Raw genomic sequence first — 17032 nt, 5'->3', positions numbered from 1 at the left:
CTTTAGGCTTGCACTGTCTGCAGCTTGGCAGTGTCTGGCAATGACTGGCAGACTGTCAGTGTCTTTAGAGAACACAGGGTGGAGGTCTCCTCATCTAGCTGCAGAGGCCCCTCTACTGCTGTGTACTCCTCTTGGCTGCTCCAGCGATTACAAGAGACCATATGGGCCTTCCTCATAGGTCTTAAAATGAGTTGCAATTTCTTATATTTTCATGGGAGGCTGTTTGTTTTTAATTCAGACCAACATAGTGAAGTTACAGTCTTCTGCACAAAACTGCCTTTTCCTTTTAGACTCAGGAAATGCTTGAATTTGTTGATAAGGATCCAGGTCTCCTTTGAACTCATGTGACCTCCTTGAGTCTGGAACATTTTAACTGTTTTTTTTATTTTTTAAGCACTATTTATTTATAATGTACTCATCTATAAAAAAAGGGAGGGTTGATTCACATTCTTTAGTGTTTGTATTTTTATAGAGTGTTGCTAAGAAGTATACTGTGTGTAGGTGGGCACAAAACTGGGGCGCTGTAAGAGTGCAAGGGCTTCTGGGAAGATGTTGGAGTACTGATCTTTTGACAGGAAGAAGATCTGGATTCGTGACTATGTAGTACACTGACCTGATTTGGGGAGAGATGTTATTCCCTACAAAGAATCCATAGACAGTTTGTATTCCTTACAAAGAGTCCACTACTATGCAGGGGTAGCTCTGCCACAACAGGGAATACTTTCTGTGCTTGCTGGCTTCTTTCTGCCCTCAGTGTTGTTTGGTTTTATCTACTATGTAGCCTTTCACTATCTGGATCCCAAGTGCTCTCACTCAACAGCTATGATTCCCAGTAAACTTGGGTCCTTCTAAATTCAATAGAGAATCTTTGTTGTAGCACTTGTGGTAGAAGAGAGTAGGTGATTCAGTGTAGTGGTCTCTCCTCTTCAGTGTTGTGGTTTAAGCCCAGCCGGCAACCCAGAACCATGCAGCTCCTCTCTCACTCCTCCTTTTTCCTCCCCCCATTCCTGGAGGGATGGGGGGAGAGTTGAAAGAATATAACTCCCACGGGTTGAGATAAGAACAGTAACTAAGGTATAACACAAACCACTACTGCTGCCACCAATAATAATAATAGTAAGGGAAATAACAAGGGAAGAGAATACAGCTGCTCACCACTTGCCAATCGATACCCCGCCCAACCTGAGCAGTGACCTAACCCTTCTGGGTAACTGCCGCCAGTTTATACAGTGGGCATGACGTGCTGTGGTATGGAATACCTCTTTGGTTAGTTTGGGTCAGGTGTCCTGTCTCTGGTTCCTCCTGGTTTCCCCTCCTCCCTGGCAGAGCATGAGTCTCACTAAGTCCTTGGTCAGAGCAAACATGACTTAGCAACAACTAAACACCAGTGCTCACCAGCTGAAGATATACTGAGTTGGAAATATCCATTCCCAAAATTACTACAAAACCTTCCTTATTAGGAACAGCACTTGATAAGATCCAATTGATAAGGTTACTTTATTTAGTTGTAATAATTTTTTTTTCTCTCTTTTTTTTTTCATTTTTATCCTTGCTGCTGTTTTTGGAAGCTTTGTGTTGCTTTAGTTATCACTATCCCACTAATTCATAGAATCATAGAATAGTTAGGGTTGGAAAGGACCTTAAGGTCATCTAGTTCCAACCCCCCTGCTATGGGCAGAGACACCTCACACTAAACCATGTCACCCAAGGCTTCATCCAACCTGGTCTTGAACACTGCCAGGGATGGAGCATTCACTACCTCCCTGGGCAACCCATTCCAGTACTTCAACACCCTAACAGTAAAGAACTTCTTCCTTATATCCAATCTAAAGGTCTTTCGAACCTTGACGATTCTGTGATTATATGATTTTTTCCCTAAAAACTATGGGGGACTCTGCCACTCCATCCAGGCCACAAATCCACTGACAGCATTCTGTACTTAACAGTGAACTAGAGGAAAAGAGTCTACAATGTCAAGACAAAGTGGGGAGGACAAGGATTTATTTTTTATATTTGAAATTAATCTCCTTCCCTTATGCCTTATTCTCTATTTTAAAAAATACATTATTCCTGTTTACGTTCTGCTAGAACTGGCTTTGAGTTTAAAACCTGTCTTGTTGGTTTTGGTATGCTAGCTACAATGAAAAGGTCTAAGGTATCCTACCTCAAAGCTGTTGTTGTCTTGGGATCGCATTTAAATCACATTTCTGGTTTTAGAAACTTCACTGAGAGTTTTTAGCCTTAAAAAACATCAAGACCTCTTGTCATTTGAATTGACTATTTATGAATGAAACACAGTATCAATCTAATTGGAATCAAACCCAGTTGAATTCAGTCTTGAATTAGAATTAAGTCTTCAAATTAATGTAAAGTACAACTGAGGTATATAAGAACAATTGTGTTAAAAAAGAACCAAACCAAACAAAAACAAACTCTCGAATTTTTTCTAAATTTAAATATTTTTTAAATAATCAATTTTTAAGAGTTTTAATACAGAAATAGAATTATTATATTTTAATCAAGTGCTGTAAGTCATGCTGTGTTCTTAGACATATATATTCAGTCGAACCAGGAGACCATCTTTTCATTTATGCTCAGCTCTCCAAAGTTAGGTTGGAGTTTTACAGACTATGTGATTTTAATAAATCTAGTTCACTGTCAATCAGGGCTAATGTCTTAAACTTTTTTGGCATGGAACACTTTTTATTTGGCATCTTTATGAAGCATATTAAAGGGTTTTGGAGTCTTGGGCTTTCTTCCTGGTTTTTGCTATTTGGAACTTTCTTGATATCCGAAGTTGCATACCCACAGCAGCTTCATATACTGAACATAAAAGAAGTGAGGATGTTTCCCAGATAATGAGGCAACTGCCACGCCATTCCCTGTGATGGCATTGTATTGCTGAAAATGTCAGAGTTGAGTTTTATAGAAGTCTTGCAGTCTTCTGGAACCTGGAAGAGTTGCCTTTGGAAAACTGTGACTGTTTCCTGGCTTAGTGCTTTTGCTTGATCAGTCTTTAGATAAAAGAAGGATCTCATCGGAGGCATATGTTTTCCATCAGTTTTACTTGTATGCTGCTTTCTATAAAGGGAAAAGGCATAAAATGTTTGGCTTGGGTCTTTATATGAATATATTCAGCATGCAGACAATGGCAGGTGCTCAATAGCACTAATAAATCATTTTCACAAACTGGGGATTGTGGTCGCTTGGCAACTCCAGTCATTAGAATTTCTCCAAAAGAAAACAAGAGAAGGTATGGGGTGATACCAGACAGTGAATATGTACATGTCTAGAGAAATTTTGAATATCAGTATGCAGTTACAGAGAGAGTAAAAAAGGGAAAGAAGGGATTAAGAGTGCGGGACAGGAAAGGCAAAGTTCAGCATCACTCTCCCTTGTTAAGCAATAACAGATCATACATCTCATTGTTCTTCTTCAGGATTTAGCTCCTGAAGTAAAATGATTTTGTGCAAAATTCTGTTTTTTTTCTGAAAACTTAATTTCACCCCTCATGCTTGGAGAGATGCCTGAAAATCCGTTGTGAATAAAAATCTGTATTTTGAGAATGAGAAGGGGAATAATAACCCAAAACATAATTCTAGCGCTAGTGTCATAAGTTTTGGGGAAAGTCATTACTTCTTTTTTTAATCATTGTTGTTTAACAGTTCTGAAAATTTTATAAGCCTAACAATGACAACTGCCCAAATCAGGAGACAAGGGAATATTAAAACTGTATGTACAAGGAAGGAAAATCCCATCCTCCCTCACCCCACCAAGACAAGACAAAACGCCTTCGTGTATCCTAAAAAAATAATTGATTAGTCTGTTATGAAGTCATTCTGTGTTGTTCTAAGAAAAAAGGTTTCTTGGTAATTCTGAGTAAAGTATATATGCTAGTGAGGTGTTCTGCTGTAATTCCAACTAGAAAATTACATTTCAGCCCAATGTGGGGGGAAAAAAAATAAAAAAAAAGCATTGTAGCTTTTTAGTTACTACTTATCCTCTTCCCTAATTTGCCTGTGTGATTAGCTTAATGTTAAAAATCTGTGGTTTTTACTAACATAAAATAAACTTGATTTTTTTTTTTTTTACATATGGCTTCTGTGACTGGCTAGGTTTACCGTAAGTCCCACATTTAAAGATTTAAAGAAAAAAAATACTTGTATTTTTTTTCCTGTTACTTCATGCACTTCTCTACTACTACAATTGTAAAAGATATTTCACCTAATGATAATAGTAACCTAATGAAAAAATATATGTGTTGGAAACCATGATATTACATGACTGTTAGTTTTCTTTTTTTTTTTTTTTAAATACACTGAGCTTCCAGAAGAATCAATGTTTAAGCAATTGTTCAGTTGCTTGCAACTAGCAAATTAAACAGCCCTATATTGTTACATTGTCATAGTCTATTACTGATTATATGATTATGAGAAAATACATTCTGATCTTCTCTTATTTTCACTTCTTCTCCAGTGAAAAGGCAGAGTCTAAAAGTTCAGATCAATGCAACAGATGACACCATTTGCATGAGGTATCTTCGAGCAAGTCAAAACACCAGACTAGAAGGTTTTGTCCTGGGTTATGGAAGCAGTTTCTTTTCTAATCAGTACATTCCTTTACCTTCAGAAGGAAAAAACTACGTAACAGAACTTGGTAAGGCATATTTGCTTTGCATGCTATTGATGTCATAACTTATGGAGTAATAATATAAAACTTTGGGTTTCTTAGTTCTTCTTTTTATTGACTTGTTGCTCAGGTTTTCTTTGTGTTTGTTTAACAGAGTGCATCATCTTTCCAAATTCATTAATATTAAACACCACATTAAAATGCAGCTTTTACTGTACTTGCCAGGTGTGTAAAGAAAATGAGCTAAAAGAAGAACACCTGTTTGCTTTTGGCTCTGTTTTAGAGTGACTTTGGTGGCAGAGGTGAAGGCAGTGGTGACTGCTAGCACACCCATGCCCCCCATCCCCCCTGTTTCAGTGACTGACTTATTGACACAAACTGGAGGAATTGCAGGATGGTTTGTAATTTAAGGAACGATGGTTAGGTTTTATTCTGGCTGTCAGAGAACTTGACTCAGCACACACTTCATGAGGATGTTAGAAAAACAAGGTATTGTAGAGGAACAATAGAAATGCTTTCAAGATTCTTTCCAAAGGTACAAAACCCCTAGACCCTATTGCTGAAAAATCTGGCATTATCTTTGTACTCCGAGAACATCTCATATGTGATAAGGTTGGCCTACTGCGATATCTTTATATTAAACCAATATATTTTTGAAATTTCACACTAAAAATTGTGTATTCCATGTTCTAGATATTCTAGTGATTCAAATACCAATGGTCATTTTGCAAAAGGTCTTCAGTGGATTCCACACAATTTTCCACAGTCAGATCAACTAGATATATACAAAAATACTCACGTTCACTGTGAGAACTCCTTGATCATCTCATGCTTTGGCTTATCCAATTTTTAGGATTTAGCATTTGTTTGTTACTAAAAGGTATGTTTTTCCATTGGATTAAGAAACATTGCTTTAGACTATAACCTCATAAGGGAGTGACTAGATTCAGGAGAATCTCTGTATCTTGACAAGAGTGGATCCCCTGTTAGGATTAGAATTGTCTATTCCATGAAGATTTGTAGGTGAAAATGGTACAGATATGCAGTCAACTGTAGAACCTACTCAAAGAAAAAACATTATTTCGTTAATAATTTAGTAGTTTTAAGAAAAAATATAGACTTTGCATGTAAGTCACAATTCCTTCCCTAAAATGCATTAATCCTTTTAAATGTCCTTTGTCCTTTCTAACAGACAGCATAGATTCACATAGCAAAATGAAGTGCATTGCAGACATTTGCTTGATTTGGGTCTGCATGCTTGGTTTTGTTAATGGAGCAGCATAGTCGGTATTCCATTTGAGATAACTGTCCCCAGTTGGAACTGGAGTATGGGGAATGAAGCAATGCCTAACTTATGCTTTTTAATAGATGACATAATATACACAAAACCAGATATATCTGAAGCCCATGATTTTCATATTCCCAACCCAGTCACTGTTGATTAACATAAAATTCATTGTCATGTTTTTATGCTGGGTCACACACCTCTTATGACCTTGTTAACAATAAACTTGAAGTCAGCAGATTTATGAATTTATAAAATTACATGTGTATGTGGGCAAATTTTTCAAAATAAATTAATAGGGAAGTGATATTTTCTAAGATTTCCAGCAGAGATATATAGCTTTCTAGAAAGTGTGACATCCTCCTACGTTTCATCCATTAAAATGTTCAGCACCTAGCTGCAGTGATTCTTATCTTAAAATGTTTTTTTGATTCTTTTGCAACTAACAGAATAACCAAGCCAGCAATTGTGTAACATTATCCATGAACTGGGAACTGCCTGCAGAGGGCATGGACAAACAGAAAAGGATTCTGTTGGATTTCCTGAACTTGTAATGAGCTCATGCTGGCAAAAAAATCTTCAACAGCTTTGTGCATTGCTAGATATACGAATTCAAATCACACTGAAGCACAAATGACAATTATGAAGCAGCATCAAAGTCTGGTTCAAAGAAGTATGCCTCTATCGGGATACAAGATGTGGTTTGTGCTTAATGTACTTTATGACTTTACATGACAGTAAGCAACATTATTATTGATCATGGAAGGTATTCAGAGTGTGTCAAAATGTATCAAAGTGTAAATTCAGCTGGAGTAATAAATAAAGTGAATAAGACCATCCAAAATTGTGAGCTTGTTGTAAATCTTTGTCTAAATCTCTTCAGTCTGCATGACTCATAAAAAAAGATTATTTCCTTGAGAAATTTGTGCTAGTTTTTTTCTAGCTTGGTTAGGAAGACTGCAAGTCAGCCTCCTTGAATTTATTGATACTGTTGGAGAAATCGTAAAAGTTGGGTGTAGAAGGGAAAATTTTGTAAGAATGAACAGCAATAGGGTAACAGAGTGAATAAAATTAATTTCCTTCTCTGTTTCTAAAACCAGTTCAGAGTTTGACCACGCTTTTGCCTTTCCTTTACCTGAGCCAGCTTGTACAACGTAAGAAAGAATGTGCTGGCAATCCTGCTTTATAATAACAATAATAAGTGATGGGTGAATTTTGCATATATATATGTATAGATATCTATACATATATATATATGCAAGAATTCTAGTGCCACTCTGGAAACATTTTTAAAAGTGTATTTTAGGGATGTCTGCTTGCTCTTGGTGGATGAAGAACTGGCTGTATGGCTGCACGCAAAGATTTGTGGTTAATGGCTCAATGTCCAGCTGGAGACTAGTAATGAGTGGTGTTCCTCTGGGATCGATGCAGTCTTCGGAATGGTTCTTCTGTGGTTAAGTTGTAGACCTACCTGTGTGAACATGTAGTGTGTGTTTTACTCTGTCCAGGTGAAAGAAATACTGAGTGTTGAAGGAGTTCAGAAAAATATTTCATCTGATTGGTGACAGTTCATTGAGCTGTAGTAGCCTTGATGTTTAAAAGCTAAAACAAGATGACTAAATGCTTCTAATATTTTTGAGAAGTGGGTGGAAAGGGTGTAAGAATATATACTGAATGCACATGCATGTGTCTGCTGCATGTATCACATTCTATAGAAAGAAATACTATTGCATTACAATTACTAGTGCCTCAGGGTGTGACTAGTCTTCCCTTCTGCTTCAAAGATCGTTTCGTTAGGTCTGTGTGCCTGCAGGAGTGTTGTTCTTTGGTCCAAAGTGGCATTGCTTTAGTCAGCTGCACGTATTTAAACTTGGAAAAGCAATTCCCATGTTGTATTGGCACCTCTCATTGAATTGTCAAAAAAACCTATGTTTGAGGACTTACAGCACTAAGAATTAGTCATGGATTTGTAGACTCGCTTTTCTGGTAAATCTGGGCATTTTCCTGTAGTACTTCGTGGCAAAGAATTCAAGGTTGTCACTATTTGGTCTTTATTTCTGATCTGCAGCTTCAGGGGGTTTATAAAGCAATAGCTGTGTGCCAGCTGAAAGAGCTCTTATCCATTACATTTGTCATTCCAGCCTTAATAAAGGGGCCTGGGCAGTGACAGGTTAATCTTACATTAGCAGGCCTTCAAGAATGTGCTAAGGAGCAAAGAACTGCTAAGATTTTCAAAGCCAATTTGCAAATATATTTCAAACTCAACTTGTTAAAGTTCTTATTATTCTGTAAGGATCCTTTATTTATGAAATCGTAGATCCTTAAAATATGAGGAAAAGATCTGTATCTTGCATCTATATCATGTATCTCTGCTTTATACTGACATATGTTGAAATGATTTCAGGGAGCAGAATCTGAATTTGTGATATTTGAACATTAATCTTAATTATGAAATTACCATTTTCTTGCTGAACGTTCTTCATACAAAATAGGAAATACTCAACTGTAAACAACATTTTCTGTACTCTGTGGTTTGATCTGCTTTTACTTAGGTCATAATTTTATTTTAGAAATGCACTTCTCTAAATATATTTCAGTGTAAATAGTTGATGTATTCTGTGAATCATAAAGACACACAGTCAGAACCTCATATTTTTATGGGTCAGAGTGATCACCTCTCTGCTGCCTATCTTTTATTTCAGCAGTCAGTTTAATTTATCCCTTAAGCATTAAGATGGAGTAGCACAAGCTAAATTATGATTTTATTTAGGTTTCAGTATTTAACAGCATTTCCTTTTTCTTCTCCTATATTACCTCTCCCCAAGATTCCTGCTTCTTATAGAGAGGGATCCATAGAGAGGATTATGCATATATATAGGCATCATAAAGGAACACAGGAAAATAGTTCTTGCAGCTTGATAAAGTTTAATACATGGGTAAGGCAATGTTTTAAGCCCCTGAAAATTAACTGAGTTGTGGTAGCATCCAGTGATTTCAATTTTGTGGTGATGATCAACACATACATTTCTTAACAAGAGGACCAAAACAGTGTGAAAATTCAGTGGGCTTCTGAATTTAATAAAAATTTGAATGATTTCTCAGTGGTTCTGTTTAATTGGTAGACTTCAAGGTATCTGTTACACTGAGATAGACAGGAAATCCGATATCTGGTCCATAGATACAGATAAAAATATATGTGTCTAAACTAGTTATAGAAATTTTACACAGAGTAATCTGTGTAAAGTAGTGATGAATATAAGGTGAGCCAAATTCTGCCCATGGATATATCTTTGGAAGCTCTTATAACTTCTAGTGTTGCTCTTCAGTGAGAATAGAGCTGGGTTTTAAATAGTTCAGAAGGTCAAAACTCTCTGACATCTGATGTCAAGCATAAGGTCTTCCTAAGGATGAAAACTAAAATTACCATCTCAACATTGTTTTAATCAAAATATTTCTTATTTTAAGCTGCAGGGTGAAGTTATGTGCCTTTCACTGCCAGAAACAGGAATGTATCTGAGGTTGTGGCCTCTTACCACAATGTGCTCGGGTTATCCAAACTGCATTTGATGTCTCTGAAATGTATTAAGAGTTCATATAAGACTCGGTTTACTTCGTTTCATTATTTCCTATGAAGACTAGTATTGTCAGAAATTTTCCAAGCTGATTCACACTGACACCCAGCTAGCGATGACTCTCGATTCTTTAGAATGGCTGCAGTTCTTGTGTACTTTTAAAGAAACTGAGGCCATTCCCACGAGAATGAATTTAAATACAAAAATTTTTCTTTGGTAGGGGTTTTTCCCCCCCCCGCCCTGCTGTGTAATACAGTCATTTCTGTTAGCTTTTTGAAGTGAAGCAATTGAACCTCTTATAGGAAGTGACACAAATACATTTGGACAGGAGTTAAGAGATATATAATAATTTAAATTATTATTTTAATTAATTTTAAAACAATTTTGCAAAGGTTCATTTTTCCTGGGAGAAAATGAATAGGAGGTAAAATTAAAAGGAGTGTAAATGTCAAAAAGTCTGAAAAATGCAATTTGTCTATGAGATTAATTTATTGAATAAGAAAATCACTTAAATTGTTGCTGTCCTATTGCATGCGTCGTTATTTCTAGTGTAACAGTACACAGAGATTTCAGTCAAAGTCACAACCCTTTGTAGGTTTTACACAAATATAAGTCCCTTGCTCTTAAATGTTAGTAATAATTTTGTTTTCATAAAGAGTATTCGAAACTGTCAAAGCACCTAATAGTCTAATTAATCTCCTAAATTGTCCCTGGAAGAAGTATGTAAACCTAAGTATAAAATAAGCCAGTAACTGATTTGGAGACTGTGTTAAACTTATCTGACATCGTGGTGTTTACTGCCACCGGACAATCATGCAAATCTTGAATTATTTAGTATTGGTCTATTGGTGTATGCACACATAAGATATTGTTTATTCTTTTTGCAATAGGGCAGCTCTTTACTGAGAACCTGCTTACTTACAAACTTACAACAGGAAATCTAAGGTGTATAGCTTGAAACAGAGTATAGAAAATATTGTAGGAGAAGTTCCAGCACCTCCTGTCAGGAAAGTAGATATCTCTGGTTGTACTCTTATTAATTGATATGTTTTGCTTTTCTATTTTGATATCATTTTACTGTGAGGGTGGTGAGGCACTGGAATAGGTTGCTCAAAGAAGTGGTAAATGCTCCATCCTTACAGTGTTCAAGGACTGGCTGGACGGAGCCTTGGGTAACATGGTCTATGGTGTGGTGTCCCTGCCCAGGGCAGAGGATTGGAACTGGATGATCTTAAGGTCCTTTCCAACCCAAACTGTTCTGTGATTCTATGATGTCTTCCTCTTCATTTGGGTTTTCATTCCCATTCACTTTCCACGTAATGTCTGAGTTGAAGTAAGTGTTACATGTATGTCCTGTCACCTGTTTGTTGTGTTCCAGTCAAAAAGAACTGCCAAATCTTTTGTGCATGGGTGTATTATTTTTCCTAATGCTAGAGTATTTGTGAATGATTGGCCAATAAGCTTAAAGCAAACATGCCTGGAAATCACAAAGATTGGATAATGTGTCAAGCATTGACTGAATATTGGACTTATAGGTTAATCCCTTTCTTACATAAATATCACGTCTGTACTAATTGCTGCTTTCTTCATCTACAGATGCTGAGCCACGGTATTTAGTTTCAGTAAGACCAGCACGTGTTTCAAGTAACAAGAAATCTTGTTCAGGTATTTTACCATTATTGCATATCTTCCTTAAAGTAGTTGAAGAAAAACAGAATCTTTTACTGGGTTTCTCTGAAAATATATTAGTAACTGTAGATGCTTGACTGGGATGCACAAATTCCATAAGCAGGAAGGTAAAATGTAGGACAGTATTTCCTAGTCAGTAATTAGTCAAACATATGATGTTCAGAATCTGAAGAGGCACCTAAAAATTGTTCTTGAAAAAAGTTATTACAAATGAGAACTGGATTTAGAATACTAATTTCTGATGTTTAAAGAGGTCATAAGTGCATGCAAAAAAAAGTAAAAGTTTTGCATACAGTGATCTGGTGTACTGAAGCTAGTCTTGCTAAGGTATCAGTAAGGATTTCTTCATCCATGGACATGTTAATGCTCTTTGTTTCTCATTGGAAAATAGTACCATGTGTGTGTCTGGGTGTGTGTGTGTGTGTGTGTATGTATATATCTGTAAGTCAGTATAACTACTAAGTTTGCTGATGCATTGAGTTAAGGAAAGTGGGATGTTTCTAGTTAAAACTGTACATAGCAGAGTAGAAATCTAGATTTGATTCTCTGTTCCAAAGCCTTTCTGTATTATCTCAATTATGTAATTAAAATTGTTAGATTTTAATTCCTTAATTTAATATGGGAATGACTGTCAGGATCACTGAACTGTTGCAAGGAATAAACTGATATGTGTATATGTATAATCATACTATAATGTATTTAGCAGGGCCTGTTTTAATAGGACAAGGGGTAATGCTTTTAAACTTAAAGAGAGGAGATTCAGGATAGATATAAGAAAGAATTTTTTTCACTTTGGGGGTGGTAGGAACTGTAAATGCCCCAGCTCTGGAAACGTTCAAGGTCAGGTTGGACAGGGCTCTGAGCAACCTGATCTAGTTGAAGATGTCCCCACTCATTGAATGGGGGGTTGGACTAGTTGGCCTTTTTCTAGTTCCTGGTAACTGCTTGGAATTAATTTCTTGCTCTTGGTCAGATATAAAACTGCATGTCTGGAAAGATTTTGAAAGGTGAATTAGTTTTCAAATGCGACATATATATATGTATATACACACACATATATTAAAAAAAAGACCCACACAAAAAACTGAAACAAAACAAAACAAATCTTCCCTATCCCTCCCCCCCACACACACACTGTTTGGATGTTATTAATTTTTGTATCCTCAGTTGACAGAAACTGATTTGTGGAACAGGATTCAGATAATTGACTTTTCAGTCCAGCAGACAAAGATGTAAGAACAGCTGTTGCTTTAATGCTAGCTACATATACAGCAGGTCTTTTTAGTAGTGAGAATAGCTACACTGTGAAAATCACCAAGAATTGTGGTAGATTCTGAGTTGCTGCAATTTAAAATTTACAAATGAAAACTGGGTGCATTTCTGGAAGAGACACTCTAGTTCATACTGTGATTAATACAGAGCAGTTGTATGTTTTGTATTCATACAGATCAGCATAGGTGATCACCAAGGTAATTCCTGGTTTTACAGTGTATAAATCATTGCAGTCTCTAAGTGGGAACTAATGGCATAATAAGTCATAATCAAAATCATATATAGGTCCTCTCAAAAGCCAGTATGATTTCAAGTTATACGAGAGCTTGGGTTTTATTTTCCTTAAACCTCACATATTTTCCATGTTTCCTCAACAAGTGATCAAGAAAGAGATTTTGCTATAGACAGCAGATTTGCCAGACAGTTTGCTGAATGACCAAGCTGTTTGGTTTTACTTTTTCTTTAAAAATGGAGAAACAGTATAGGAACTAGTCCAGAAAACAAGAAAATTCTTCAGGCATTTGCTCTTTTGGAATTATCATATGTTCCACATATTTCAAATGGTAGAGAATGCTTTTTTTGGTTTTATCTGGGGAGGGGTGTCAACATACTCATCATCAATATAAAGTTAAAACCCCCACAGTTAACATTTCTAAATGCACACTTACACATTGGTTGAAAGTACAAATCAGAATTTCAGTGGGGCTTGTTACATGAAAAGCTATTAGGGTTCAAAAGGCATGAAAAGAAAGTCAGATCTGTTTCACAACAGTAAAAAATATAACCGTTAGATTAGTGGCTTATAAACTTTTAGGGAATTTGTGGTCACCTTTACATTTTGAGGTGGTACAGATACTTTAGGTTTTTGTGATATGCAATGTGTTGTGAAGAATATAGGAATTTCCTTTAATTAATCATCTTCCAAACACCAAGGGTTCTCCTTGGGCTTGTAGCAGTCCACAAACTACAGGTTCAAAATAGTTGCTCTAGACTAATTTCTTAATTTTCCTAATGTTAGCTTTTAAACTTTCTTTAAAGAAAGTTCTTTCTCTGTATGAGATTTGTGCTACTTCATACAAAGCAAAGGTAAAGTTAAGTATCACACAGAAGCTGAACATTTTCAGTGTAGTAGGTGGCTGAAAGAAAAAATGCCCTTAGATACAGACACTAACTCAGATCTGCCTAGACTTAAAAGGAATTTTTGTAGGTTCGATTTTACCCTTGATAAAGAATGCTGCAAAAAGCGTGACTTATCTGTGGAAGTAATTTCATTGCTACTAAGAATCCTGCCAAGAAGTTACTATTTGTGTCACATTCAAAGAGAGACTTCCTGATGCCCTAAACTCTGTGCAATGCTATCTGGGATGCAGTCCAAGACAGACAGTGCTTCAAACTTAATCTGCATATAGCTTATTCTTATGCTAAGCATACTGCAAAAACTTTACCCTACATAATGCAGGAGAAGGAAACTAACTTTTAGTTGGAACTACATGTTTGTTATGTAGGTCGGACCAAGAATCAAAAGCCTCTGCAGCTGATAGTTGGCACTCTTACCCCAACCTCCGTTTTCCTCTCCTGGGGCATCCTAGTCAACCCTCAGCATGACTGGACAGCAACTACAAACTGTGCTAGTGACAGGTAACATAACTGAAAATCTCTTTTTATTATGATCATAGTTTAAATCGGTGTACTTATGTGGTGTGGCTGAAATGACAGTGGAAATTAAAAAGTTGGAAGCAATATTCTGAACATGAAGTAACTTTTCTCATATACTTAAATTAGTTCACAAGGTTTTCCTTATCTAGAGTGCAAATTTATTCAGACAGCTAAATGCTGAAGTACAAATCTTGCTATTTCACACTAGATCTTTGTTCTTAAACCAATACCCTTGGCTCTTCATTTGTGTCTGAATCCATTGAAAGAAACTTTGTTAAATCATAGAAAAAAATATTGGTTTAATGTTGGCCAAGGAGAAGTAAAGTAAGTCTTTTGTTGTACTATGCCTTGTTTTAATGCTATTTGGCTTTTGTTTCCTGTATTTGGTCTTATCACTTCACTGCTTTCCTGGTGCTGATACAGTACAGCTTTCATTAATTTTCCATTTTACTTAAAAGAATATCTCTTCTACTATAATATTTTTTGTGTTGCTGTAATTTATTTAATGCGTGGTACAATAGGTATGAAGCTCAGGAAGACTCGCCAAGTAGCAGTTTCAAGAGAAGTCATAGTGCTGGGTAGCTTCTCAGCACACCATTACATTTTAGGCAATTCTTGGCAGATGAGTAAAATTCATCTGTTGCCATTATTGAAATTGTTAATACAGGTGTTTCCCTGCTCTGTCATTTGGTGTTCTTTGTATTCTTCCTTTTATAACCAAAGAGATTTTTTTTCTTCATTTATGCTATGTGAAGCTCCGTTCAACTCAGCAATGTTTTGTAAAACCAAGAAGAAACTTTGTGCACCCATGTTTGGGATGCATCTACATCTGGTTTGCAACTATCATCTTTTGTTTTTCTAATGTATCTTTGCATTATTGAGAATGTATTTTTTGTCATCTTTCTAATTTTTTTTCCTAATTTGTATCTGTCTAATTTAGACATGAATCTGCTTACTTTGGTATTTATAATGAAACTCCCATGGATACCATTAAACTCAATATCAAATGTAGATTATGGTAAGAAAAGTACAAGACTTGAAGTCAGATAACAGATTCATCAATATTTGTATCTGTTGCAGAGGCAGTCCACTTGATCCTTTTTCACCTGGCATGTTCTTCTTACTGTGACATGTTGAAATCATCCTTAAGGCTGTTGTATAGCCATGACCTGTAATCTTTGACGTTGGTAGTATGTGGCATATATGACCACTTATTTTGGTTAATAACCCACCAAGTTTTAGATTTGTAACTCTGCAGGACCTGAAATGGAGTCTCTGTTCTCAGGCTCAGATTCTACCATTTCTGGATGGACATTAGGCTTTTGTACAAATCTTGCATAATGTAAGCTAGTTGAATATGTTTCTGACTCAGATGATTAAAACCACATGGAACAGCATGGATATACTGGCCAAGATTTTGTCTAGTGAGAATCTGACCTCAGCGGGGTATTCCTTAAAAGATCTGGTTTTGTGAGGAAATAACTTTTGAATACAAAATTCCATGTTCTCAAAAAGCAATGGTATCTTTTATCACTTCAGTCAAATTATTGCTTAATTATTGTATAAGTAAGTAACACATAATTTCTCTATTATTCTGTACCTATGAAGTACTTTACACAAAACCCCAATGAAGAAAAAGTTCCCATCCCATTTTCTGACAAACCATTCTTTGGTTGCTTAACTCTCTAGAGATTAAGGGCATAAGCCAATAGAGTGCTATGTATTTGCTGAAAATAACTCCAAACCCTAATTCTTTGTGGAAGCAAAGATAATCACTGCTAATTGTGTGAAATTTTAAAACCTCCTTGAAGTGGCTATAATCCCTGGTCAGAGCCTTAGCACTAGAACGCAGAAAAAAACAAAAAGGCCAACAGAAAACCTCAAGCGATTAGTTTTATGTAGCTGATGAAAATTATGTAATACCAGAAAGACTCCACCAATATGGAGTTAGCTTTCTCCACATCTTCTGTTTTCTGATGCCAGTATGAGGAAGTTAATAACCTGCTGCACAGTCACTTTTCTCTTTTGTATATTTCCGAAGCAGTAGCTAAAATTCTTTCTTCTCTTTCTTTCATTGTTCAAACAGCCAGCAGTGGACAGATCTTTCATAATAAACATGCTGTGGCTGCTTACTGTCCATTTAGGTCTGAAAAAGAGAGTATAGACTGCTGTATAAGCTTCTGGGGGCCTTTGCTTAGGTTAGAGTAATTCTACAGATCCCAAAACAGAGCAGGGTGTTGAAGAAGCGGACTTTCAGTTCTTTAAGAGGGAGGGTTGGGGGAAGGAGCACAAGATATTTTTTCCATGCAAGACAAAAACGGGGTTTGTTGAGAAAAGACTATATTTTACTCTATCAAGTGGATTGTATAGAAGAAAAAACATGCTTCCAAATAAATATGAAATAGAAATTTAAAACCAGAAGGTTTATTTTTTTTTGTGAAATACATCTCAGTTAAGAACTTTGACAAATTTGCATTTATATTGTTGTCATGGTTTAAAATCAAGTCCGCACAGCTCGTTCACTCACTCCCCACCTTGCTCCCCCAACTCCCGGAGAGTTAGGAAGGAGAATCCAAAGAATGTAGCCCACATGGGTTGAGATAAGAACAGTTTAATAACTAAGGTATAACACGAATCACTACTGCTACTACTACTACTAATAATAATGATAAATGAAATAACAAGTGAAGAGAATACAACACCTCACCAGCCACAGACCCATAACTCACCCCACCCTGCCCGACCGAGCACCGACCAATACCTCCTCCATCCCCCAGAGTCCTAGCCATTACGGGTCTCTCCCGTTTACATCCTGGGTATAACGTGCTATGGTATGGAATAGCTCTTTGGCTAGCCTGGTCAGGTGTTCTGTCTCCACCTTCTTCTCTGGCAGAGCATGAGGCTCAGAAAGTCCTTGGACAAACCAAAT

The 17032-nt window shown here is 36.4% G+C and overlaps 1 protein-coding gene across 5 annotated transcripts in view; it reads left to right on the top strand.

Annotated features, from left to right (window-relative positions):
• Nucleotides 1-17032, top strand: part of ABI3BP (ABI family member 3 binding protein) — a 158023-nt gene that overhangs the window by 21914 nt on the left and 119077 nt on the right. For all 5 annotated transcript variants that reach the window (XM_031051267.2, XM_031051266.2, XM_031051265.2 and 2 more), the window contains exons 2-4: nt 4477-4656; nt 11083-11151; nt 13953-14085. In XM_031051267.2, the coding sequence (XP_030907127.1) occupies nt 4477-4656; nt 11083-11151; nt 13953-14085 (382 nt within the window). The remainder of the gene's footprint in view (nt 1-4476; nt 4657-11082; nt 11152-13952; nt 14086-17032) is intronic.

This window comes from Melopsittacus undulatus, chromosome 2 (assembly GCF_012275295.1).
Source record: "Melopsittacus undulatus isolate bMelUnd1 chromosome 2, bMelUnd1.mat.Z, whole genome shotgun sequence".
NCBI classification, from domain to species: Eukaryota; Metazoa; Chordata; class Aves; order Psittaciformes; family Psittaculidae; genus Melopsittacus; species Melopsittacus undulatus.
The sequence above is the reverse complement of the archived record's forward strand: the minus strand, read 5'-3'. Positions and strand labels throughout refer to the sequence as shown.